Source organism: Alosa sapidissima, chromosome 17 (assembly GCF_018492685.1).
Source record: "Alosa sapidissima isolate fAloSap1 chromosome 17, fAloSap1.pri, whole genome shotgun sequence".
NCBI lineage: Eukaryota > Metazoa > Chordata > Actinopteri > Clupeiformes > Clupeidae > Alosa > Alosa sapidissima.
The window spans coordinates 22,118,172-22,145,370 of record NC_055973.1 but is presented as its reverse complement, the minus strand read 5'-3'; the positions used below and the strand labels follow the sequence as shown (position 1 = coordinate 22,145,370).

Here is a 27,199-nt window from a genome sequence, read left to right as displayed (position 1 = left end):
TTGTATGCTTAAAGCCTGAGACAGACTGTTGCTGCAGGTGGCCTGAACACCTGGCATAGGATTCTAATTGCTTAATGGCCGTATTGTGATGTCACATCTATGGGGACATTTTGAATAGTTTTTAATTAATAGTTTAAAAAGTATAAAAGTTACAAAGATGAAAAAAAAATACATAGCACACATGTCCTAAGCAAGACCTATGCAACATAGTATGAATTAAGTTCTTATGTTAGATGGTTGAAGCTGCATTAAATGCGTTAGAAGAAGAAGTTTAATGAGAATACTTGGAAGAACAGTGCAGTGCATTTTCATGCATTGTAATTACATCTTTGGAGTGTAAATGAAGACAGACATCCAATTTCAATTGCAATTTCACTTTATTCTACTGAACAGGTATGGGAGCCAAAGGCAAGCTCCAAAGTACAGCATGGAAAGCTTTCAGAAAAGACCCACAAGAGAGCTTCACTCTTCATCATGCCCTTTCTGTGAGAAAAAATTAAGGGAGAAAAAAGGAAATGATTCGGACTGGTGAGTTTTACACATTTTATGGATTAGAGAAAGAATTAAACATGACCTGAAATACTGCAGCTAAATCATTCTGTAATTTAACCCTAGCTCTCTTTTGGCATTGTGTGATCTCACAGTTGTTTCTGCAAGTAGTTTTTTTTAACAGTTTTTTGAACTGCAGAACCTCAGCAAACAGTATGTTGGGCAGGACTAAATCTCTAGGTTAATGTTTTTTCTTTTTTCTTTTTTTTTCAAACTATTATTTTTTCTTTTTCTTTTTCAGACTATTTAAACTATCATTTTAATACGCCACAGTTATAATTTATGATGTGCATCTACAGTATGGTCCAGTATGCAGCACAGCAAATCAAAATTCAATTTAATCTTTAGTCAAAGTTAATAAGTATAAGTATAAGTATATATACTCTTTTGATCCCATGAGGGAAATTTGGTCTCTGCATTTATCCCAATCCGTGAATTAGTGAAACACACACAGCACACAGTGTACACACAGTGAGGTGAAGCACACACTAATCCCGGCACAGTGAGCTGCCTGGCAGCGGCACTCGGGGAGCAGTGAGGGGTTAGGTGCCTTGCTCAAGGGCACTTCAGCCGTGCCTACTGGTCGGGGTTCAAACCGGCAACCCTCCGGTTACAGGTCCGAAGTGCTAACCAGTAGGTCACGGCTGCCCCCTAAAAAATCTAATTAGCTAATCTACTTAAAGTTAGGCTACTTTCCATTTTGCATCCAGTTGTATCTAAAACTTACGGTGGCCTGGAAGGGCAAAAGAAAATTACATTGGTAAATTACTTATTTACAAGATTAAAAACAAATTTACTAGCCTGGGTGCCATTCCAAACTTTGTCCCGCCCACAACATTTGAGGTTGGGAAATTCGGTCTGGCATTGCTCTATTGTGGTGGAAGTATGCTCGCCCTATATCGGGCGGACCAATCAAATCAGGCTTTACAATGATGGACAGGTGAGCAACAGCGCCTGGTCTATAACGTCATCTGAGCATGCTTAGATTAGGCTTATGTTTGAAACAAAAACGCTGTGGCTAGAAGGATACATGGCTTTTAAGACCCCATATGGAAAATTCATATTATTTAATGAGGTTGTATCACTGAAAACGATTATTTCTGAAAACTCGTCTATCTAATCTCACATGGGTTTGTTATATCATTTGTTCCGATATAAATGCTGGCATGTGAACACAAACAAACCCAATGGACAATGGAGAAAAACTGTAACGATTCAGCCCGTGATTCAGAACAAAATAGGTATGAAAGCTCCTGATGAGTTGCACTGAAGCCCAGGTCCAAAGTTCTTGATTCAAAGTCTAGGCTTCTCCCATTTTTGCACAAAGTAGCCTATCTTGCTCCGCCTTAACAATCTTTGGCTATATCAAACACTTCACACTTCCTAGCCTTCTTGGTAGTTGTTAAAATGTATGACAAAGCTGCTATTCGTCAGTTAATTTAGGCTACTTCAATCGAGGCCATTCTTATAATGTTATAGTTGACAAGATGGCCACCTTAGCCTACATGGGGTAAGGATTAGTCTACTCTGCGAGGTTTAAAAAACAAACTAAAAGAGGCTGGACTGTCAAAGACCTCGCTTCCTCTGGCCACTACTTCCGTCTATTGTACCTACCCTTTCCGTAAAAAACGTACATTTGTTTCAAAACTTGTAACTTTGTTCACTCATTGTAAATTTGTTTAAAAACTTGTACATTTGTTTTTAATCTTGTAAAATCTTGTAAGTAATTTACCGTTGTATTTTTTTGCCCTTCCAGGCCACCGTAAAAACTGGACTGAAATGTTGTAAAACCATTAACCTTAAATTAAAACCTACAATTAAATTAATTGTATGGGAAGAGTGAAATCACCCATTAGTTTAGACAGGTCCTCGCAGGTTTCTGTTAAGGATACAAGGATACAAGGAAGTTTATTGTCACATGCATATAGTTACTGGATGTAAGAAATGCAGTGAAATTATGTCTGGTGTCAGCCTATTTGTGCAAAGTGGGGGGGGGGGGGGGTAAAAAGTGCAGTAGAAGAGGGGTTTAGTAGATTAAGTGGCAAGGGCTGCATAAGAAAGGTGGGGGAGGATTGGGATGGGGGGGGGGGGCACCAACAAGGAGCACTCAAGAGCAACAGGGGCAAGGAAAAACTCCCTTACCAAGGAAGAAACCTTGGGCAGATACACGGCTCAAGGGGCTAACCCAACTGCCAGGGGTCTTGGTGTGTGTGTTGGGGGATGACAAGGGAGATGGGATAGTGTGCTGTGTATGTGGGGAGAGGGCAGTGTGCAATATGTGTGTTGGAGAAGCTTCCTCATGAGACAATGTGCTGTGTAGGGGCAGTGTACTGCAAGTATGGTGAAGGGACTTACTATTGCAAGCAGAGTACTGTATGTATGATGTATGTGAGTGAGGACAGTGCAGATGTGTGTGTGGGCGGGAGGGGAGTGGAGCAGTGACTGTGTGTGTGTGTGTAGTGTGTGTGGGGGTAGGTGGGGGCAGTGATTTCAAGTGGTCTCTGCGGCTGCGCACACGCGTAGCTTAGAGGGAACATAGATTTCAGTACACTTGTGGTGCTAACTGGTTAAAGCAAGGCCATTAATAGAAAGAGGGGGGTCATTACAGTGTAATAAAAGGAGTACGGCTCTTATCTCACCTTGCCACCTACATCACGGCTCTTGGCTCTCATCTTGTTGACCTGAGACTCAGCTATATCAGCTCTCTCCTCAGCCTCATCCAGCTCATGCTGCAGCTTGCGGAACTTGCCCAAGTTAGAGTTGGCTTGTTCCTCCTGGAAAACATAATTGTTGACGCAAATGAAGTTTGTTCTCTACAAAGCAGACTGAGTATCTCAGTGGTGAATCATGGGACCCTTACAGCCTCCTCTGCTGTTCTCTTGTACGACTTGACTTTCAGCTGCAGTTTATCCACCAGATCCTGAAGACGATGCAGATTCTTCTTATCTTCCTCAGTCTGAAGATAGAGCATTAGGTAAGACATAATGTCAGCTATAATGAATGAGACAGAAAATGGAAGATAGAGAGGAAGATTTTGTTCACGAGATGCCCACTGTACCTGGTAGGTGAGCTCCTTGATGCGGCGCTCATATTTACGGATTCCTTTGACAGAATCACTGGCCTTCCGTTGCTCCATTTCCACCTCATTTTCCAGCTCTCTCACCTAAATGTAGACAAATAAAGCAAATGTCTAACAAATGGTGATATGTCTACCTGCAACTGTGATATTAAATGTGATATGTCTACCTGTAATTATATCTAGTTACTAATTATTAGGAAAAGCTCTTAAGCAAAAACGCAGCATTTACCTATGTAGACAAGAACATTTTAAATGTGGTTTACATGTGAATAAAAGGCACTAACACATTAAATATGTACAATTAAAAAAAAAACATGTGTTAACATGTATGAAGGGTCTAAGTCGATAATCACAGTGTAACATAATATGAAAAATACATTTTAGGAAACGAACCCTGGACTCTAGTTTCTGGATCTGTTTCTTGCCACCCTTCATGGCTATTTGTTCAGCTTCATCTAGACGGTGCTGCAGGTCCTTGATGGTCTGCTCCATGTTCTTCTTCATGCGCTCCAGGTGAGAACTGGTGTCCTGCTCCTTTTTCAGCTCCTCTGCCATCATGGCAGCATCAGTGATGGCCTTCTTGGCCTTTTCCTCAGCATTCCTGCACTCCTGCACAGCCTCCTCTACTTCATTCTGCAGCTGGGATGTATCTCCCTCCAGCTTCTTCTTCTGGTTCAGCAGGCTGGTGTTCTATGTGGGAAGACAGAAATGTTAACAATGGTCTGAACACTGTTCTTTATAGATCAGTGGGTCTGAGTCATATGAATAAATCTGAAAAACACTTCAGTATTCATATTTTACCTGAGAGTGCAGCAGCTGCACCCTCTCACTGACGTCCAGCAGCTCCTGTTCAGCCAGTTTCCGGCCTCTCTCAGTCTGTTCCACCAGGGACCTGAGCTCATCCAATTCAGCCTGCAGCAGATTGTTGCGTCTTTCCACAATGGCAGTGTTCTCTTTGAGATCATCATTAGCACGGAGAGATTCATCAAGCTGCAGTTGGGCATCCTGTTGTTGACATAATTATTAAAATTAATATTGGATTAACCTTGTTTTAGTGCACAGCAAGCAGCCTTGCAATTATATAGTAATTTATATTTTGTTGTTTAACCTTCAGATGTCCATGGAGACCCTTGAGCTGCTTCTGGGCCTCAGATGCCTGCCTGTTGGCCTGGCTGAGCTGGATCTCCATCTCATTGAGGTCTCCCTCCATCTTCTTCTTCAGCCTGAGAGCCTCATTCCTGCTGCGAGTCTCAGACTCCAGGGAGGTCTGCAGGGTATCCACCACTCTCTGCTGGTTCCTCTTGGCCTGCTCCATCTCCTCATCCTTCTCAGTAAGTTTACGCTCAATGTCAGCTTTGACCTGATTAAACTCCAGCTGAGCTCTCAGGATCTTACCCTCTTCATGTTCAAGAGTAGCCTGAGGAAATGTAACAGCATATGAGTACATAATATTAAAAAAATATTGATTAAATCTTTCAATTAAAACTTATGATATATTTGTCATATAGCATACCTCAGCTTCCTCAAGAGCAGTCTGGATCTCTGCCTTCTCTTGCTCAAGTGTCTTTCTGACTTTCTCAAGCTCATGAATGTTCTTTCCAGTCTCACCAAGTTGCTCAGTGAGATCAGAAATTTCCTCTGGAGTGGGAAATTATATTGTTAGTGTTATGATGGATCTCACAATCATGTAGGTTTTGTGATTAGGGAATGTGAAAACAGACCTTGAAGATTTTTGTTCTCCCTCTTCATGGTCTCAAGGTGATCCAGAGATTCCTCATAGGAGTTCTTGAGTTTAAAGAGCTCAGTGCCAAGAGATCTGGCCTCTTTCTGGGAGCTCTCCAGCTCAGTCTGAGACTCCTCATACTTCTGCTTCCATTCAGCCAAGACCTGAGAGGGACCAGATAATTGGAATATGAATATAATGTAAAAAGAAATTACATTATGCCTAAGATGTTACATTTAATCATTGTGAATTCAATACCTTATCAAAGTTTCTTTGCCTCTTGTCTAGAGCAGCAGCAGCAGCATTGGATCTCTCCACATCTACCATGAGATCTTCAATCTCATTCTGCAGTCTATGCTTAGTTTTCTCCAGGGAGGAGCATTTGGCATTGACAGCCTCCACAGCTTCCTCTGCATCTTGCAGACGCTGAGCAAGTTTTTTCCTGAGGAAAAATAAATTGAAAGTGAGTGACATGTACATGCCATGTCTAAAGATTGATTTTGAACAATTTATACAGAGTCAGTTCAGGGGCCCTTACTTGGCATCTTCCAGCTCCTCAGTCCTCTGGATGGCATCAGTCTCGTACTTGGTTCTCCACTGAGCCACCTCAGAGTTGGCCTTGGAGAGACTGCGCTGCAGCTCAGCCTTGGCCTCCTGCTCCTCCTCATACTGCTCCCTCAGGAGGTCGGAGTCATGACGAGCAGACTGCACTGCATGGGCTAGTGCATTCTTTGCCTGGAAATTAATAATAATAAAAACAGAGATAATCAATAATTTATTAACTTCATGAACCATAAACTGACAATATGTCTGGACACCTGTAGTTCATTTATGATTTCCAAGTAGCATAACTAGTGGTGAAATGTAACAGTATTCAGAATGAAATGCTTTTCAAATACCTTTACTTCTTCTTCCAGTTGTCGTTTAAGATCTTCAATCTGTTGGGTATAAGACTGCTTGCCCCTAGTAAGCTGAGAGACAAGAGAATCCTTCTCCTCCAGTTGCCGGGAAAGCTCACCTATATATTGAAAAATGTATTGATTGATATTGATTTCATGAATATCTCAGCGTTGAAAGTTTACATTATGCCATGAAAGTTTACATGCATATACCATTTTCAGTTTGAAGCTTAGCTTTCTGCATAGTAAAGTCATTTATGCTTCGCTGGCCCTCTTCAAATTTGGTTCTATATTCACTCATCTGATCCTCCAAGGTCCTGCACATTTTTTCCAAATTTCCCTGAAAAGAGGAAGTGAAGCATGAAAAAGATGAATCAAAATGCATCCGTTATGAAATGTAAACATTTTTACAGTTATATTTATGAGTTTGCAGGCTTTACCTTCGCTTTGGAAACCTGTTCCATGTTTGAGACGACATCATCCAACTCCAGACGGAGTTCACTCTTCTCCTTCTCAAGCTTTTGTTTCACTCTCTGAAGGTTGTCAATCTGCTCCCCGAGGTCAGCTACACTGTCTGCATGCTTCTTCCTCAGTGTGGAGGCAGTAGCCTCATGTTGCAGAGTGGACTCTTCGAGGTCTCTGCGCAGCTTCTGGAACTCAGCCTCCCTCTTCTTGTTCATCTCAATCTGGGCAGCAGTGGCACCTCCAGCCTCCTCCAGCCTCTCACTGATCTCCTCCAGCTCTCTGGCCAGGTCTGCCCGCTGCTTCTCCACTTTGGCTCGGGCAGCTCTCTCAGCCTCAAGCTCTTCTTCTAGCTCCTCAATGCGAGCCTTATTGAAAAAACAATAAACGTAAATAAAATTTCTTTTTCAACTGTGAAAAGCTATTTTAATATTCATATTCATTTTTTTCTGTACCTGAAGCTCCTTAAGTTTCTTTTGGAGCTGGGCTGCCATAGCTTGTTCATCTTCAATTTTGCTATTAAGTTGACTTATTTCAAAGTCTTTCCTAAAAGAATCAGAGTCAAGTTGAAGACACATTTAACATTGCCATATTATGCAATTATGCTTGTGCCTTCAGTAAGTACTTTTTAATTCGCTCTTCCAGTTGTTGTTTGTCATTTTCTAAATCCATCAGATTTTCCTGGGTCAGCTTTAAGTCTCCCTCAAGTTTTCTCTTAGCTCTCTCAAGGTCCATCCTTAGTTTCTTTTCCTGTTCCAGGGAGCCTTCAAGCTGTAAAACAGATAGAACAACATTGCTATTTCTTGCAATGCACTAAATAATCAGGTAACTTATAATCTTGTCTTTCAAAACGTACATCATCAACTTGCTGCTCCAGTTTGGTTTTGGCCTTAGTCAGAGTGTTGACTTTGTCCTCCTCACTCTGAAGATCATCCAGAGTTTGCTGGTGAGCCTCCTGAAGAGCTTTCTTCTCCTTGGTCAACTTGGCAATGATTTCATCAAGAGCAGCCATCTCCTCAGTCAGGTTTTTAACCTGAAAGGAAAAGGCCATAATTAGAATGTTGTTCCATAAGAAAATCATTCTTTCACTCATCATGACAGTATGAGTTTAACTGTACTGACCTTATTCTCAGTGGCATGTTTCTCTTTTTCCACTTTAGCCAACGTGAGCTCCAGATCATCAATGTCCTTCTTGAGCTCAGAGCACTCATCCTCCAACTTCCTCTTCTTTGAAGTCAGCTCTGAATTCATCTCTTCCTCATCTTCCAGCCTCTCAGTCAGCTCCTTAGTTTTGGCCTCAAGTTGGATTTTGCTCTTGATCAAACCCTCACATCGCTCTTCAGCATCACAAAGATTGTCTTGTTCCTGTTAACAGCAGTTGATTTGAAGATTTTGAACTTCTTATCAATATGATGTATTTTTTACACATTTGAGTAAGTTTTAGGCCTGGTAAGAATTGTCCAATTTCATTCAGTTCTGTTTTTGTCTGAAATGTAAGGATTGCATACAGTAAATAGGTAAATGAAAAGGCAATTGGTTGATCATACTTACAGTCTGGACTTGAATTTGCAGGTCATTCTTTTCTTGGAGAATAGAAACCATTTTCTCCTCCAGCTCTTTTCTACGAGCCTCAGATTTTGCATAGGCCTCCTTCAGCTTCAGGAATTCTTCCTTCATGTTGGCCATCTCTTTCTCTGCCTCAGCAGATCTCAATAAGGGCTTGATCTTGAAGTACATCTTCATCCAGGGCCAATTCTTGACACCCATGAATGCACGGACGTTCCACTGAATCACTAGCAGGGCATCCCTGAAAATTGGGAAAGGGAAAAGTAATCATTGTCATGTTTGTAATTAGAATATCCCAGATTATAGAATAATAATTGCTCTATTTTCATTATATATCAGGCTGTAATAGAAATGTCAATTTCCAAGACTGTAAAGTTTTAAAGTCAGTTTTAAAGAAATAGATTGACTGAAACTGCCATGTATGTGTAGCTAATAGTAAAGCCAAGTAAGGCTGCTGCCTAAGCTTACTGTTGACATTTTATTATATTCCAAAAGTGTTTTTTTGTATTATTTAATCAGTAAAGCAATTTACCGGCGTTCAACAATCTTCTGAAATTCAATTCTTGCCAGAAGACCTCTTCCTCTTGATTGGATACCAGTGATGATTAGAGCGAGACGGTCATCTCTCATCTCCTCAAGGGTTCCCAGGAGACCAGCTTTGAAGAACACCTTTAAATCAACAATTTATGTGTTTAGATTTAAAATGTTATTAGGCCTATTTAAAGGACAACTCCAGTATGATTTAACCTAGAGCCTTGTTGTTAGAGGTCTTGAGTACTGTCAGTAGGGGGGAAAAGAATCAGTGCAACATCGCCATCTTTGTGTCTGAACTTCCTATTGTACAGTACATCCATTGCAATACATTGAGATGTAGGATTTTATTGAGACATCTATGGGTCATCCTAAAGTTAGGAATGTTTATGTAGGATTTTGGTAACTTAAGACGTTCTATGATACACATTTCCTATCTGAAAGTAGTATAACACTTACAAGCAGCTGTTTTGTTATCATTTTCTAAACATAGTTATTGTGGTTACCAAACTGATAAGATAGGATTTGCGAGTTAGGAAGTTTCTGTAATACGGCCCTGCAGTAAGTGTTTTGGTTTTAGCAGTTTAGACAGTACATAATCAGATAATGCATTGGGTTTAAATAAAGAAACTTCTTTATAAGAATACATTATGACAATTATGTATTGACATTCTGTGCTGAGAATGGCCAGTCCATCTCCAACTTCTCTGAGTAGTTTGGTACATAGACTCGGGACCCGATTGTGAGGACCTACAGTACAACATATGTTGGTGTCCTTTGACCTCTAGGGGGTGCTACAACTACCAAAAATACTTTTTTACCCGTATGCCCGATTGGTCGAAAATGTACTGCTGGAATCAAGTTCAACACACCGTATTTCACAGTCTGCACCCTTTGGTGAACCACACCTGAGCAAGCACACTTTGCAGTTTCTCAGAAAGGCTTCTACATGTAAAGTAAATAAATTGTAGAAATTGTGTGTTGGCACAAATAGTCAGTCTAATAGCTCTGTTTTCTTTGGTCGTTTCCTGTGTAGTTCATACTAGTAATACTACTGTAGTTGACTGCCTGTACAAACACTCCATTTTTGCTGTTTGCTGTCACTTGACTATGAAACCATTAGCAAGAATTTGAAGATGATACCAAAACTAGTTAGCTATTGAGACATATTTCAAAATATTTCAGATTGTTTGCATAGTGTTAGTTAAACATTGATAGTGGTTACAGGAAAGTTCAAATAACTACCTTAGTATGTCCGAATCTGTACTGTTCATGGTCAATATCCAGGGATCCAAGCAGTTTTTCTGCTCCTTTCTTGTTGTCAATGAACTGTCCCTCAGGGATAGCTGCAGGATTCAGGATACGGTATCTGAAGAGAATAAGATAGTCTAGATACATACATATTCCCTCAATATTGTTGTAAGAAAAGTATAATCATTAGGACAAAAAATAACAGATTTTACCTCTGTTTGAAATCTCCGTACAGGATCCGGTTGGGGAAGCCCTTTCTGCAGATCCTGATGCCTTCCAGCACACCGTTACAGCGCAGCTGGTGCATGACCAGAGGATTCTCCATGGCCCCAGGAGTTTTGGTCTCGTTCGGGATGATGCAGCGCACAAAGTGGGGGTGAGTTGACCTCAAGTTGGTCATCAGCTTGTTCAGGTTCTCCTGTTGTAAGACATTTTGTAATTGAATGATTAGCCATTCAAATAGCATGAGTATCACTTTCACAACTTAAATTGAATTAGGAAGTACAGGTAATCACTAACCCTGTGCAGTGCAGACACTGTCTGGAAAGAAGATCCTTTCTTCTTCTTCTCCTTGCCCTTTCCACCACCACCACCACCTTCCTGTGCTGTGAAAGTATACGTTTGTAATTAACATTTTTTGTCATTTTAGATCATGATATAGATTTTTTTTGTTATACAGTATATATATTTGCCAACTGTGTGCTTCATTTTAGATTTATTTTAGCTCTAGTTTTAGATGCTGATAATAAAAGACCTATTTTTTCTGTAGTTGAAATTTACCAGATTCAGCCCCAGCATAGTTTGCAAAGAGGGTTGCAAGCATCTTCATTGTTGACTTCTGGTATAAACCGACCACAGTCTCATTGAGAGGGTCCTTGTTCTTCACTAGCCAATTGTTGATGTTGTAGTCAACAGTGCCAGCATAGTGAACCAGGGAGAAATGGCCCTCTGGTTTCCCCTTGACAATCCTGGGCTTCTGGAAGTTGTTGGATTTCCCCAAGTGGTTGTCATAAAGCTTGGCTTTAAATGTGGCATCACTGGCCTTGGGGAACATGCACTCCTCTTCAAGGATGGACATGATACCCATGGGCTGTAATATAGTCATGAAAATATAATTTTGTTAGTTGGTTATTTTATGGAACTAGGACAGGAAGTAAAACTTTGTTGAAGGATTACATTTCCACAAAAACAACAACAAAAACAACAACAACAACAATAATAATAATACTGATAATAACGATGATGACAGTAATATATTACATTACACTACTAACACATTATTCATTTATACACCTTTTCAATAAGGTCAATGCAGGCCTGCAAGTCCATGCCGAAGTCAATGAACGTCCACTCAATACCCTCCTTCTTGTACTCCTCTTGCTCCAACACAAACATGTGGTGGTTGAAGAACTGCTGCAGCTTCTCATTAGTGAAGTTGATGCACAGTTGCTCAAAGGTGTTGAACTAAAAAAAAAATAGACAGGTATGTTGTGTTTTTTTCCCAAAACTTTTTTTCTTTTAAAGTTGTGTTTTGGAAGAGAAACTCACATCAAAGATCTCAAATCCAGCAATGTCCAGCACACCAATGAAGTACTGGCGAGGTTGTTTGGTGTCCAAGGTCTGGTTGATTCTTACTACCATCCAGAGGAACATCTTCTCATACACTGACTTGGACAGGGCTCCAATAGAGTAGTACACCTTAGAAATATAAGGTTTGTAATAAAAGCATACTAAACAGTTTGTTAAATGGTAAGAGGAAAAGTTGAGACAAAATATGCATTTTTCACACCTGCTGGACATTTTGTCCCTTGGTGACCCACTCGTTTCCTACTTTAACCCTTGGGTGACACAAAGCCTTGATGAGGTCAGCAGAGTTCAGACCCATCAGATAAGCAGATTTGTCAGCATCTGTTGAAAAAGCACATGTATGTACAGTAATCTTAGATTTATACATCTATGGATATAATTTCAGAAATTGTGTGACCAAGTTGTCAGGAGATGATAGCTTTCAACATTTAATAGTATTAGTTGCACCATGATGCTAACTGAAAACTGTATTTGTAAATACTTTTGTAATTGTTTTCAATTACAACATTCAGGCATAACTGTGAAGATACTGTACAAACGCAGTGGTGATTTACATCATAATGAGGCAGTGTTTGGAGTACACACCTTCAGTGCCATCAGCCTCTGCCTGCTCCTCTCTCTGCTTCTGCTTGAACTTCATGTTGCCATAGTGCATGATGGCACCAGTCAGCTTGTAAATGCTGTTCTTCTCCTCTTGAGTAAAGCCCAGCACATCAAAGGCGTCCTATAGTATGAAGTAAATAATAGAACTGAAATGATCGTACGTGTGATTCAGAGAAAACTAACGTACGCACAAAAAATGTGCGTACACCACCCTTCCAGATGTGCCCATTATAAATCACAAATGAACGTCAACTTGTGCGCAGCCGGATGGTTTTAGGTCGCCTTGTAAACACCCCCTCATCAATATCATTAGCATATGTTTTAATAAAATCAATGGCCTGTCAAAAGCTGTAGCCTATGTAAAATTATATATTGAAAACATTGTATAGGCCTAGCCTATGCCATCTGATGTTAACTAGCCTATATGCGTCAGTTCGAATAGCTAATTATGTTTTTTCCAGCAAACTTTCTGGAAAGAGATCGTATGCATCCATGTCCATTGTCCTCTGCTCGCTTTCATTCCTTTTGCTTGCAGTAATGTGAATAATCAACATTTAGTATGTTTAGGCCTACTTTGTAGAAAAAAAATTGGGTAGGCCTACCTTATGAAGGAAAGACCTCTATGCCTACAGCATAATCCTGTAGCCTACGTAGGCTACTGTACGTTTCCAATATGACCCAGGGTAATATGCTGATTTAGCCTACAAAACAGAGGACTAAATTATAAGCGTGATATGTCATGTAGGCTTAATGTTTCTTTTAGGATAGCCTATGTTTTTGCTGAAAAAGTAGCCTAGTTCGCCGGTCATTATTTATTCATTCTGCATATCTTTGCGATCGTTTTCTTTCAATAATGTCCAATGGCTTAAACATTGTCCTTTATTGTTTGCTTTAGGCCTACCTTTATATTTTAGCCTACATTATCTAACTCACGTATTGTCATTGGATCGTGGGCACTGCCAGTCAAAAAAAGCAATCAGGTTCACGCTGCACCTCTTTACAACTCCGCCGCAACACTAAATATGAAGATGCCCTGCTTTCAGAGGATACCTTCCGTCCCTTTATTGTGTAGGCAATATATATGATATAAAAACTCTATAGGCTACATTGTATAGCTTACATTCAAATATTACCTTTCTGTTACGGAGCTGCATAGGCCTATGAGCGCAAATTAGGATGTAGTGGAGGCTAAACGCGAGTAAACGCAGTTTATCCACCTCTGAAATGTCAAAAATGGAGTTTAGGCCTACCCACCTCTTATTAGAGTTTATCCACCTCTCAAAAGAGTTTATTCACTTTTAACATTCAAAACTGTATTATCCAATACTATCCTATATTCCCAATATTGTACAATAACCTCCACCATTATTAAACATGTTCTGAATGCCATTTTAAATCCGATAGTATAATTTTCATTAGCAGTTTCATTAGCCAAACCATAAACCATTAAGCTGCGTCCAAAAACGTCTTTAAAAATCGTATAATATTGATCATCCATATGGCAAAGAAAGACATGTGATCATTGGTCTTGGACTTTTGAAAACGCATCGCACTTACAGTACACCTCAGATTACATGCATTACCACAAGGAAATGGTCGTACGTCAAGTTTGAACCTGACGTGGAGATAAGCACTTTTCACAGTTTTTTTTATAAATCTGAGCGTTGGCATGGATTTGAGCGTACGCACTGTCTAAGATCAAATCTGTGCTAAGAACGCTTTATAAATGAGGTCCCTGGTCAATTTAACACACATTTCAGATATGCAAATTACTGTTTCTCACACACTAATACTTTACAAGAGCAAGAAAGTGGGATTACTCATGCAGATGAAAGCTTATTCAAATTGTATAGAAAAAGTCTTGTTTGTTTTTCTTCAGCTGACTTTTAATTAAGGCTAGCTTTACTCACATCAGTGGCCTGAAGCTCATCACCATCATCAATAGAGGCTACTTGGGTCTCTCCTTGGGAGATGAAAGCGTAGTCATAGGGGTTGTTTGTGATAAGCAGCATCTCTGAAATAGAAGAATATGATAGTCAGAGGTTTCCTCCTCAATAAGTGACATTCAATGTTTTAATATTTTGTCTTGCAAAGTTTGGGAAGTCTAACCCAGGAGTTCTGGTTTTCTCTGAGAGAGGATCTGGTAGAAGATGTGGTAATCTCTCTCAGCCTTGAGCTGGAAAGTCACCCTAGACTTCTCTAGTAGATCTGGCCAATGATAGCAACAATTTATTTTTTATGCAAACAATATTTCAAGAATAATAGGCTTTTATTTTTGTACATAGTGTATCTGACTCACAGGTCTCGATATCAGCAGAGGCCAGCTTGCCATTTGCATGAAAGTGGATTCTGATAAATTTACCCTGAAAAAAAAAAGAATTTTGTTTTATACTCATGATGAATTGTTGCATATCATTGCTTGGATTTATTTTACGTATTTTAAGTGACATTTGTCAAAATTATACTTACAAATCTAGAGGAGTTGTCGTTTCTGATGGTCTTTGCATTACCAAAGGCCTCCAGAGCAGGGTTACACTGGATGATTTGATCCTCCAGGGTTCCCTAAAGACAAACACCAGAATGTTTCATGCCCATCATATGTGGAATGTTTATCACACACAGCATAACATTGTTTCAGTATAACAACCTTTTTGTCATTTGGATCCTTCTTGCCAGTTCCACCAGCAGCAATGCTGGCGAAGTACTGAATAACTCTCTTGGTGTTCACAGTCTTCCCAGCACCAGATTCTCCACTTAGAGATAAGGGAGAGGAATTTAGTTCATATTGTTATTGTCTATCAGCACTTCTCAGACATACAAATAGCGTCACTGGTAACATTTAAGTTTAGAGAACACGTGCTACCCATTAACACATACGTAATATTTGTATACTGCTTAACAAGGTCTGTATTTATCTTCATTGCACATTGCTATACGGCTACGAGAGATTACATTCACTATGCTAAGTTGAGCTAGCGGGGGCGCTGCCGGACTAAGACAATGCATGCACTAAGACAAAAATTTTTTTGTTCACTTATCTAACTCTAGGGGAGACAATGAATAACCCAATTACATAAAATTGTGGCGTGTACCTTTATATGTTACTATTCTGTCATTTCTAACACTGTCTGTCTGTCACCTTGTCAGACAGTGTATTAAAAGTCTGTGAACTCTCTATTTTGATCCATACTATATACCAATTACCTTAGACAAGCTAGTTGCTTATTAAGGATTTACCAAGAGTAAATGACCTATTTTTTAAGAATAAGAAATTGTTCAATAAAGATACAAAAAATGTGCAATGATACTCAATACAGGCCGTCTTGAGCAGTAATACATACACATATTAGTTGTCTATCAATAGTTACTCTAACATTTGTTCCCAATACTGATGGGTTACCACATTTCTATAATAAACTTACGTGATCAGGAGGGACTGATTCTCCCTGTCTAAAAAAAAACAAACATTTTATTGAAGATATTTATTATATATATACTGATTATACCCACAATTATAAGTGTCATTTTGGTCTAATGTGTATATGCAATGCAGTTTTAAGTAAAATGTAGTCTTATATGAATCTTCTTTACCTGCCAGCATGTATTGGTAAGCATTGTCAGAGATAGAGAAAATGTGAGGAGGAGCTTCACTCCTCTTCTTGCCTCTGTATGCAAGAACAACTTCCTGGTTGTACACTGGCAACCACTTGTAGGGGTTGACAGTGACACAGAACAATCCAGAGTAGGTCTGTACAAAAAGACAAATAAAGAAAAATATAAGTTTGAAAATATCTGGCATCTCTTCAGAGCTTGAGACACATTTGATTCTATACTCACATAGATCATCCAGGCTGCATAACGCTCTTTGAGGTTAAACAGCACAGCAGGCTCATGCAGGAAGGTGAACATCGCCATGTCCTCAATTTTATCGAACTTTGGCGGGTTCTGAGGGTGGACGTCTGCCTCTTTTACAGTAACAGTCTTTATGAAGGAGAGAACATGTCAGTCATGCTTCATTTTCATCTTCATTTTTTTTTTGCTGCAAGGATGTTATTCATTAGAAGTCATATGTTTCCAGTTCTGCAAACATAGAAATCTGCATAGAGGTAAATATAGATGTATTTTTAGTGTTCAGGTCTTGAAACAACATGTATATGTATTTAAACAATCTATGGACTCAAACTTCATACTCTGTCCTGCCAGTCACCATTCCATGTCATTCATAGTCAAACATACTGTACAGATTTAATCTTATGAAGGCCAGAGTTTAGAGACTGTTTATGAAAGAATTTAGAAACTATTTATTTACCTTCCCTTCCTCAGTTTCAACAGTCACTTTGTCACCGTCTCTGCTTTGGATTTGTGCCTTCACAAATTCAACCAAGGGGTCCACCACAAAGCATGACTTCTTGATGTCAAAAGGGCGAGTCTGGGCCTCCAGACGCTCCATATCCGACTTCCTCAGATAGGGAGCCGCCGCCCCAAACTCTGCCATCGCCGCATCCCCCATGATTTAGCCTTTGAAAAGTGGGAAGAGGGAAAGTTGGGAAGTATTTGCCTCATGAAAATAGAACCAGCACAGTTCAAGTCAGATCAGCACAGTTAGACACAGAGATCATCTGCAAACAGTTCATTATGTGGTTAAGGTAAAATATACACATTATTAGTATATACTTGTAATAGTGTTAAGTATGCAGCTTCTACTATATCACTAGATGTCAGATTACACATCAGATATAAATGCCAATCTCAGAGTTTTAAGTTCAGTGTTGATTTGAGTGTACAGTGTTATTTCAATCATGTGTTTAATCATAGAGTGCTATGACCATAGAGTGCTAATAAAGAGGCTAACATGAAGCCAACCACAGTACCTTTGATGTTCACTTTCCTTCTAAATGATTGTTATTGCCCTAAAATGAACAAGAAAATAGTTTGCTGATAAACTCCTAAAATGTAATTGTTAAAGCTAATGAGCAAATAGTTATAATGAACTATTGGATCTTAAAGCTCTTGAATCTTTAGGTAAATGATAATTTAATTACTCTAGTTTCATCCATTGTCCTACCTGTGGGTGATGGAATTGAACCCGGATTGTAAGCAACAAGAACTCCCTCTCTTTTATACAACAAGCAGCTCTCTTATATGGATAGAGACAGAAATAGCTGTTACACTTCAGTTCATTTAAATGGAAAGGAGGGGCAGCTGATTTATTCAGTAGTGTTAAAGCTGCAGTTTATCACTTTTTTGCCAAGAGAGAAAATGCCTTTTTTGACCTTAAGAAACAACAGTAAAAGACACTTTTGTTCATTTATCTTGGTATTCTCTACCTCTTTCACATCATTTGCTTGATGTGTTTTTTAGCATTTTTGTCTTTTAGGTTTTACAGGGTCTGGGTGATGAGAGTGATAGGGTGAAATATCACACGGGGAGGAAGTCCATAACTAATGTGTCAACTCTTTAAACCATAAAAGGATCTATGTACATAGAGCTGGCTTTATTTCAACAGTTGCAATTGTTTAAATATAGCACCTAAGGCGTAATAGAACAATGTACAATAAACAACTGCCAAAAGTAATATGTTAGATTTAAGTTTGTATTCTTTTAAAATCAGACTAAAACATGTTTATTCTTGTAAGTTTTGAATTAGGCTTTTAAGACTATTTATATCTTGGCCGTTTTTAATATTTATATTTTCAACGTTTTATGGTTATGTATTTTTATGTTTATCTTTTTTATGTTTATGTATTTTCCTATATATTTATCTTTGTTGTTTGGTCAAGGCATATGTTTGTCGTGTTATCCTCTCTTTCCATTGAAGCACATTGAGTCTGTGCTTTTCATATGAAATGTGCTAATATACAAATAAACTTGACTTGACTAAGTTTGGTCTATCTCTTTTAGGAAAATCACATAGCTGTCAGACCTTGATGCTCAAAATGTTATGAAGGGAAGCAGTATCAAATGAAATGCTTAAAAACATGTTATTTTGTGTCTATATAAAGCATTTCTGTTCTAAGAAGATGAATATATTAAACCAGACAGTGATCTATATGGCATATGTATTGTTTGTTAGTGCTTGTTTATTAGTGTAGTGAGTGCCTATTACAAAGCCTAAGTTGGGTCTGTCTGCTACTCCAGGTATGGTTAGGATCAGTCAGCTGGCAGCTGATGACAAAGCATCACTTTGCAGCCCTCTACCACTGACACATGACTGATTCCTTAGTTTTCACTTAAGCACAAAGCCCTGCCGAGTGCTTTTTTATTGAGACAGGCAGCTTGTAGTGTCCTCCTGTGTTATCACAATTTATGTTTCCTCAGTGCTGAGGGGAGACATCCGAAGATTAAGTTAAAGTGCTAATGGCATCAGTTATGGTCCTTCAAAGGTCAACCGTTAACAAGACTCTGAAATCCATTCCAAATTGTTTAGATGGTGTTGTATGAAGTAAGGTCATAAGAAGCTGAGGTGTTGATATTCCTCAGCGTGTGAGAACAGCTGAGAAGCCTCCATGATGTGATGGAGAAATGCTCTAGTGCAAGTGATAATTTGTTCGGGACAGCTGAGATTCTCAGTCTGTCTATAGATGACATGTAGCCTAAAAGACAAGTATCTTGTCTGTGAAAGGTGTGCAGTGTTTGTATTGATAGTCAAGTAGTATCTCTGTCTGTCTGATAAAACCCACTGAAATCTGTCACTGCCAAGGTTTTTAGCAACCAGTAGCCAAAGGTTATGGTTATACAAAGGAAATAGGAATTTCAGTGAGAATATGTTTTACAGCAGGTATTCAGATGAGGTTGATATGTACAGCAGGTGAAGTGTAGGTGAAACTCATGAAATGGATGTATATTATAATTACAACTTACAAGTGTTCAAAACGATGCTTGACATGTTAGTTAATACGCATTTGATATTTATATTGAATATGAATATATATTAAATAATAAACTCAAATCAGGAGGGCATACATTTATATGACATTTCCAGCATGTTCCAGTACTCAGCCTTGATGTGCATACAGACGTAGGTTACACCTGTCTGTCTGAAGTGCGCCAAATAAAGGCCAAGGTCAGTCAGCTTCCAGTTGGCAGTCACGTTACTGCTGTATTGTTACCTTGCCTTCACACTTGAGGATAAAGATAGCCTTGTGAAATTCTTCCTGGATGCCTTCCTTTGACAGAGGAGGACAGCTTGTATAGTTCACTAAACATATTCCATTTGTGGAGACCCATCACACATCGTTGACCTTTTCTGTACAAGGTTACAAGTTGCTGTAGGCTTACATTTAATAGCACAGCACAATAGTAGAAGTAACACAAATGCTAAGTGTAGACAAGTAAAGAAGTAAGAGGTTGAAGGGAACAACAAGGTCTAAGTACCGTTGATGAGTGCTGAGATATCTCATTAATTTCACCAACAAAATATCAGTAAAATGTTGATGTGATTGATTCCTGATATGTGAGTGTGCTCAAGCAAACAGTTTTATCCAAAGCAACAGGGATTAGGCTTGAGTTTCGAACCCAGGCTGATTGTTCCCACGTGACAGTGCAACCATTGCTCCACCACACCCCATGCTTCGGATTTAGATGTCTTGAAATGTTGATTTCAACCATTTTGGAAATCCTAGTCTCTTGAAGGTGAATTTGAATGTTTTGTGATATTTCTATTCAGTCCTTGTGGAGGGATGATGCTAAATAGTAATACAAATGCTTGGAGAGACTGGTTTTGATGGAAGTTACAAGAATCATATTGTTGTTTTATGCTAAATGCCGAGTTATCAAGTTAGCAAAGTTAACACAATTAAGAATCAGCATGTAAACTATGTACATGTAGCCTGCCTGTCCTTAGTCAGAAGGTATTGTTGGGGGTTGTGGACATCTCAGGTTTCTTGTATGTAGGCCTACAGTAGACACCCAACTCTTAGATTGGTATAGTTTGGTCTGCATTGTTTCCTTGTCATTGTCATTGAGGACCAAGATAACCTGTGACATTCCTGCTGAGTGCCTCTGTCTGATTGAGGAGCACAGCTTGAGAGGAGTGCTGATGTGTAACTGATGATGTGAATGTAAAGGTCATCTCATCTCAGCTGTTTAATCGAGACTCCTCCTGCAGTACCATTAGACTATTAGCCTTGTCCTTTACGTTGGAAAACTTGTTCCAACTGTGAATGTCATACTCGTGTATTTTTGCAAAGTCTGATGATAGTTCTGATAATAGTTAATTGGTTTAGGTGTTTTGTACATCTGTTTTTATTAGTCCATTGTTTTCAGCTGGTTGGACTTCCCAGCAAACATACGTTTGACATTGTGAAGTGGTAAGTGTTGACAGAACTACTAAATATTTTTCAGTTAATTGCTTGTAAGTTACCCCCTCTCTTATCTTTACTTTCAAATAATAATATGTTATATAATGTAATTGAAAACATTCAGTCATGGACCAAAATGTATACTTATTTGAGCCGTACAGAACCTGATACCAAGGTAATGAGATCATCTAAACTGAGTGTCCATCAAAAACTTTGATTATTAAGTTGTTTTACTTGCAAATGGTAAAATAGGTTATATGACCTGTTATTGCTGTAATTTCATGAATCTCAAAGATTTTTTTTTTTAGCTTAAAATGTATATATAGCTTCTACCTCTTTTTGATGACTAACAAAAGTGTCTTAACACTGGTCAGATCATGGTCAGTAGAAGTATGAGCTGTGAATTGTGAAATTAATGTTTGTAATTGTGCGTATAGCTTAACAGTAGCTGATTGGTCTGCAAAAAAAGAATATTGTTTTGAGACCATCATTTTATTTTTGGACATGTATTTTGCATTTATTTATATTACAAGTTGTACTCATTTTCATATTTTGTCCTTCGATTGTGTTGAGAGAATGCATAGTTTAGCATTTGTTCAACATAGATAGCTGATAGGGTTAGCGATATTGGTGATATTAGTTGCAATACTGCTGTGTCTGCAGGGTGCACACTATGTTTGTTTTACATTTACGGAGACAAGGCAAACTGTTTTTTTTTTTTTTTTTTGCTGTTGTTTTTTTTAGTGTGCACACAAAACGCACTGCTAGAGGATTGTGAGAAGATATAGCACCCTCCACTATTATTGGCACCCTTGGTAAAGTTGAGTAAAAATAAGTATAAAAAATTCTGTTTTAGTGATTTATGTTAGCCCTAGGATAAATCCAACCTTTCAGAAATGAAGCAAAACATATTTTAACAAAAACTCATTTGCCACTATTGTTGGGTAGTTAAATACACTATTCTATATTGAATGCCAATAGAGCAGCTCTTATCAGTAGGCATTTGGTTATTTTTAGTATCATCCTCCCACTATGTGCACCAAACGCAGCTTGTGTGTTTGGTGCCAAAAAGCTTCATTTCACCTTTTGAATAATCAATTAGCATTGAGGTTACATTTGTTTATTGTTTTTCATGTTCATTTTTTAGACTTGGTGTTTAGACATGCTTTGTTTGTTTTTGTAACTCTCCAACAGTCATCGATATGGAAGATTTTTTTTTTATCACAAAACTCTGAGATTCAAATGAATTTCTTGAAGCTCATAAAAGCACTGGGGGTCTGAGTCTGAATGTTAAGGATGAGTATACCAGTAGATGCTTTTCTGCTTTCCATTTAGATGGGAGCATGTAAAGTTACATTGCTGCAGCAAATTCCTTTAGAAAGCAGATGGTGTTCTAATACAAGTAGATTATTACAACTTTGGAGTGTAAATGAGTACAGACGTCAGATTTCAATTGCAATTTCACTTTATTCTACTGAACAGGTATGGAAGCCAAAGACAAACTCCAGACTACAGCATGAAAATCTTTCAGGAAGGCCTACGACAGAGCTTCACTCTTCCTAATGTGCTTTCTGTGAGAAAAAGGAAAACAAATGAGACGGGTGAGTTATTTGTATTCAATTGTATTCAATACATTTCAGTTGTATTCAGTACACAACATTTTTTGGTTTCCATGACCTCAAATACATTGCTTTACATTGTCATTGCTTGACATTAGCAATGTGTTGATAGTTTACCAAACCACAGGTAGGTTTGGAGAATGGCTGTATTATTGCTATGGTTAAAGTCCTAATAGTCTTTATTTTAAGAAGTGTGGGACTATTTTTTTATATAACTTTCATTGAATGCTATTTAATGTAATGATTAAACAATCATTAAAGAATCAAGTGTCTGGTTCATGCTGTGAGTTCTCTGAAATATAGAGATTGTTTCTTATTGTCAGCCCCTGTTCTCAATGTAAACTTGGGAACTAAGGAGTGGTGCCGTGAGTGTCGTCACGGTGACGAGGCTTCTGGAGCCGTAGCATCAGTCCTTAGGTGTTTATAGGATGCAGGAGACTGATATGGACGTGCTGATTGCGTGGCTGAAGATTCTATTGCATCCTCTCAGTCTTTAGATCAAGATGGGGTAGCTACCTACTGATCTCCAGTATAAAGTATGATTGCAGTTTACACACAATCTACCTCTGTACACTGTCTGCCTTCTAAAAAAGGAACTGCTTGAACTGCTGACGATGTGTGTTGGGAGGGAGAGGTCACATCTGTACAATACACAACATACACATGTACAATATCAATATCATATCTGATTTTAACACCTGTAAGGTATATTGCAACAATTCTTGTGCTTATGAGGAAGAGTTCTCTCACCTTGCCACCTGTATCATGGCTCTTGGCTCTCATCTTGTTAACCTGAGATATCAGCTCTCTCCTCATGTTTCTATGTTTTGGTCCTTAGTCCTGTCAATCTTAATAAAGATTTTAGAATCAGCCCCAACATAGTTTGCAAAAAGAGTTGCAAGCATCTTCAGCGTTGACTTCTGGTATAATCCGACCACGGCCTCATTGAGGGGATCCTTGTTTTTCAATGCAAGTCCATGCCGAAGTCGATGAACATCCACTCAATGCCCTCCTTCTTGTACTCCTCTTGCTCCAACACAAACATGTGGTGGTTGAAGAACTGCTGCAGCTTCTCATTAGTGAAGATGATGCACAGTTGCTCAAAAGTATTAAACTGAAAAAAGAGATGCCGATATAGTGACCTTTTATAGCACCATAAAAATAAAAATAAGCAGGTTCTGAGGGTGGACATCTGCTTCTTTTACAGTGACAGACTTTGAGAATAAGGAGTGAGTATGTAAGAGTCTTTTCTTTGCTTTTTGTTGCAAGGACATAATTTTTCATAAAGTCAAATGTTCACAGTTTACAGCTGAAGAAATGACAATTTACGTATCTAAACAATCTATGTGTACTAACACAGCATATCCCACAATTAATCCATCCATATATTAATATGAGGTGCATAGGCAATTTAATTGGCTATACAAGTTAGCCAACTGTGTGCACAAGCACATAACCTCTCGCTGAGCTTGACTCTTGAGTGGTGTTAGGTTGTTAGGCAACGGGGAACGGCAAGGCTAAGATTAGAAACTATTTTTGTGGGCGGAGGATGAACAAACTAAAATAAACAATAGAAAACACAATTTTGTATCTTAAAACTAAATTAGTTAGTAATGGAACTGTTGTATACAAGCAATATGACACAATTACAGCTGTGGCAACATCCTTTACCAATACCACTTACACTTATATCATATTGCTTAATTATAAAAGCTTTAGTCTGGCTATGAAACAGCAAAACACTAGAATCCAGTAAAAAAGATTTATTTACCTTCACTGCCTCAGTTTCAACTGTGACTTTGTCCCCGTCTCTGCCTTGGATTTGTGCCTTCACAAATTCAACCTCAGGATCAACCACAAAGCATGACTTCTTGATGTCAAAGGGTCAAGTTCGGGCCTCCAAACGCTCCATATCTAACTTCCTCAGAAACTGAGCCGCTGGCCCAAACTCAGCCATCTGAGCTTCCCCCATGCTTTAGCCTTTGAAAAAAATCATTGGAAAGTAATTTGCGTCATTGGAACTAGAACCAGCACAGTTTAAGTCAAATCAACCAGATCAAGCACAGCTAGCTCAGACACAGAGATTATCTGCAAACAGCTCATTATGTAATTATGGTCATCATAATATAATGACCATATTACTTCAAGTGTCTTTCAACTTTTAATGAAGAGTTTGACTTAAGGGACCTGTGTAGGCACAATTTATAAAACAACGTACAGTACCTTTAATTCTTTTAGATAATTATTACTCTGAAATTAAAAAATACATAGTTTTATGTGTATATGTATAGTTTTATATGTATTGTTTTATATGTATATGTATAGTTGTATATGTATGTATAATACCCATATAGCTCTAATATGCCATCACCTTAATGATTAAAGAATCACAATGAACTTTTGGAACTTAAAGGTCTTACATTTTAGGTAAAAGATAATTTGATTAATTTAGTTTCCTTCATTGTCTTACCTGCAGATGATGGAATTGCACCGCGGACTGTGAGCAGCCACAACTTTCTCTCTTACGGGTTGTTGCAGAAATAGCCTTTGAACCTCAGTTAGGTTTGAATGGAAAGGTGGGGGCAACTGGTTTATTCAGTAGTGTTAAAGCTGCAGTATATAGTTGTTTTGCCAAGAAAGAAAATTCTCCTCGACCTGTAATACATGCCTCTGTAGGGTAATAAGGATTCAGAAAGAATATTTAAAGGGTAACATTACTTAATAATTATTGGTATTCTGTACCTCTATATTATCTACCTGGGAAGCTTTCATGCATGTCTTTTACAGGATCGAGGTGATAAGGGTGATGAGATGCAACATCATTGAATCCATGAAAGGAAATACTCACTTGCAGATTGGTTAAATATAGCACATGGGATGATACACTTTGTCCACCAAATATTTAGCAACTGGGTAACAAAAAAAGACATTAAAAACTACTCGTACTAGTATTTTGGATTGGATTACATTACATTGGAACAAATAATATTAGCTAAATTATTTTGTGTTTGTGTTGTGATCAAAGTAAAGGTACAAGAAGACAATTAGTCTATGCATAGCATCTCTGCCCTAAAAAGTGAACATAGTAAACCTGGCAGTGGTCTATATGGCATATTACTTCATTTGAAATGCTTCTGTTGTTTATGAATGTCCTCTTGTTTTTTGCTAATTTTTTGCCTATTGTTATGGCTAAGGTATATTGTTATGTCAATTACCTTGCATCTGATGGCAAAGCATCGCTTTGCCCTCTCCCATTGGCACATCATTAATTCCTTAGTTTTCACCCAAGCACAAATATAGCACTGTGACATTCCTGCAGAGCACCTGTTTGGGATTGAGAAGAGCAGCCTGTGGTCACCTCATCCATTGGTGTTTCTCCAGTACTGAGGGGAGATGTCTGAAGATTAAGTTTGATTGAGAAGAGCAGCCTGTGGTCACCTCATCCATTGGTGTTTCTCCAGTACTGAGGGGGAGATGTCTGAAGATTAAGTTTGATTGAGAAGAGCAGCCTGTGGTCACCTCATCCATTGGTGTTTCTCCAGTACTGAGGGGAGATGTCTGAAGATTAAGTTTGATTGAGAAGAGCAGCCTGTGGTCACCTCATCCATTGGTGTTTCTCCAGTACTGAGGGGAGATGTCTGAAGATCAAGTTCAGGTGCTAATGGCTTCAGTTACTTACAGCTTGAAGGTCCCTCAAGGGTCAGTTGTTAACAAGACCCTGAAATCCATTCAAATTGTTTAAATGGTGGTGTGTTAAGCAAGGGCATTATAAGAAGATGAGGTGTTGATATTCCTCAGCATGTGAAAACAGCTGAGAAGGCTTCATAAGGTGACTGAGAAATGCTTGAGTGCAAGTGATAATTTGTTGGGGACAGCTGACATTTGATACTTGCTCTAACCACATTTAGTTTGTCAACTGTGTCAATTAGATTTTGTCATCATTGTGTCCTTTTAAGGTACTGAGTATGTCAGTGTCTTGACTTGCTCTCGGACAATAATTGATTTGGCAGTGGCAAAAACTGCCAAAAGAGAATATATTTTTTGCAGCAGATATCCAGATGTGAAGTTAATGTGGTGTAGATGAATGATGAAGTGGATGTAAATACTAATAATATGAATACTATTCTTCATATATGCATTCAATATGTATATTGAACATGCATTATGAACACATATTAAACCCAATTTTAAACGGCATACATTGAACTGAAATCTATGTCAACAGGTGCCAGTGCTGTGCCTTGATGTGCATGCAGACTTACGCTGCACCTGTCTACTAGAAGCGAACCAAGGAATGCCCAAGGTCAGTGAGCTGCCAGCTGGTAGTCAGATTTCACATTGTCCCATTCTGTCATCATAGTATTGTTACCTTGCCTTCACACTTAAAGATAAAGATAGCCTTGCGAAATTCCTGGATGCCTTCCTCGGACAGAGGACAGTTCACTGATGCTGTTTCCTGTTTGTAGACACAACATGCTCTTGACTCTTTTGATCCAAGGTTACCATTTGGATTGACCAGTTGTTGCTGTAGGTTTTGATATAGCAGAGTAACTCAGTAGTGTTCAGGCTATAGTGGCTAAGGGCCGAATTCTCCCATTTGCGCGTAAGTCCTTTTTTATGCGCTTCCAGTTGCACACTTTTCAGTTACGAGCATTCTCCCATTCACATATCTGTCACACCCACAGCGCGCAAGTTCGAACAACAAACAAATAATTTGTTCAAACAAATAGTTGCACACTTTTTTTGACTTATGCATCCTTACGCACATGGGAGAATTGGCCCCAAAGTGTAGACAGCAACTGAGATCTAAAGTAGCAAGATTCAAATCAGGGTTGTGCACAATTCGAATTGCAATTCTGCTTCCTGTTTGCTACCTCAATTGAAATGCAAGTGAAATTCCAGAATTGAATTGGAATTTAAGAGCCAGTTCCAATTCAATTCTGGAATTTTGCACAAGCCTGATTCAAATACAGGTAATGAGTGCAGATGTCTCTTAGTCACATCCCCACACTCAGTATTTCTGTACACCA

General features: G+C 38.7%; 2 protein-coding genes across 3 annotated transcripts in view; one reads left to right on the top strand and one right to left on the bottom strand.

Moving 5' to 3' along the window:
- Positions 1 to 27,199, top strand: part of LOC121688279 — a 522,978-nt gene that overhangs the window by 339,272 nt on the left and 156,507 nt on the right. The window lies entirely within an intron of this gene.
- LOC121688264 (myosin-7) lies at positions 365 to 17,331 on the bottom strand. The gene is made up of 39 exons (XM_042067741.1): positions 17,316 to 17,331; positions 17,122 to 17,160; positions 16,560 to 16,768; positions 16,088 to 16,231; positions 15,842 to 15,998; positions 15,673 to 15,700; positions 14,898 to 15,003; positions 14,720 to 14,812; positions 14,550 to 14,613; positions 14,360 to 14,458; positions 14,161 to 14,264; positions 12,233 to 12,371; positions 11,850 to 11,968; positions 11,609 to 11,758; positions 11,354 to 11,524; positions 10,841 to 11,150; positions 10,580 to 10,665; positions 10,273 to 10,478; positions 10,055 to 10,178; positions 8,811 to 8,947; positions 8,264 to 8,519; positions 7,835 to 8,077; positions 7,569 to 7,745; positions 7,338 to 7,483; positions 7,168 to 7,258; positions 6,691 to 7,080; positions 6,464 to 6,590; positions 6,251 to 6,369; positions 5,890 to 6,086; positions 5,610 to 5,793; positions 5,350 to 5,515; positions 5,142 to 5,266; positions 4,737 to 5,045; positions 4,430 to 4,633; positions 4,022 to 4,318; positions 3,608 to 3,712; positions 3,410 to 3,505; positions 3,189 to 3,323; positions 365 to 483 (listed from the first exon to the last, which is right to left on the bottom strand). Exons 3-39 carry the CDS (start codon positions 16,758 to 16,760, stop codon positions 463 to 465), a joined length of 5,826 nt encoding a protein of 1,941 aa, XP_041923675.1. The 5' UTR covers positions 16,761 to 16,768; positions 17,122 to 17,160; positions 17,316 to 17,331; the 3' UTR covers positions 365 to 462.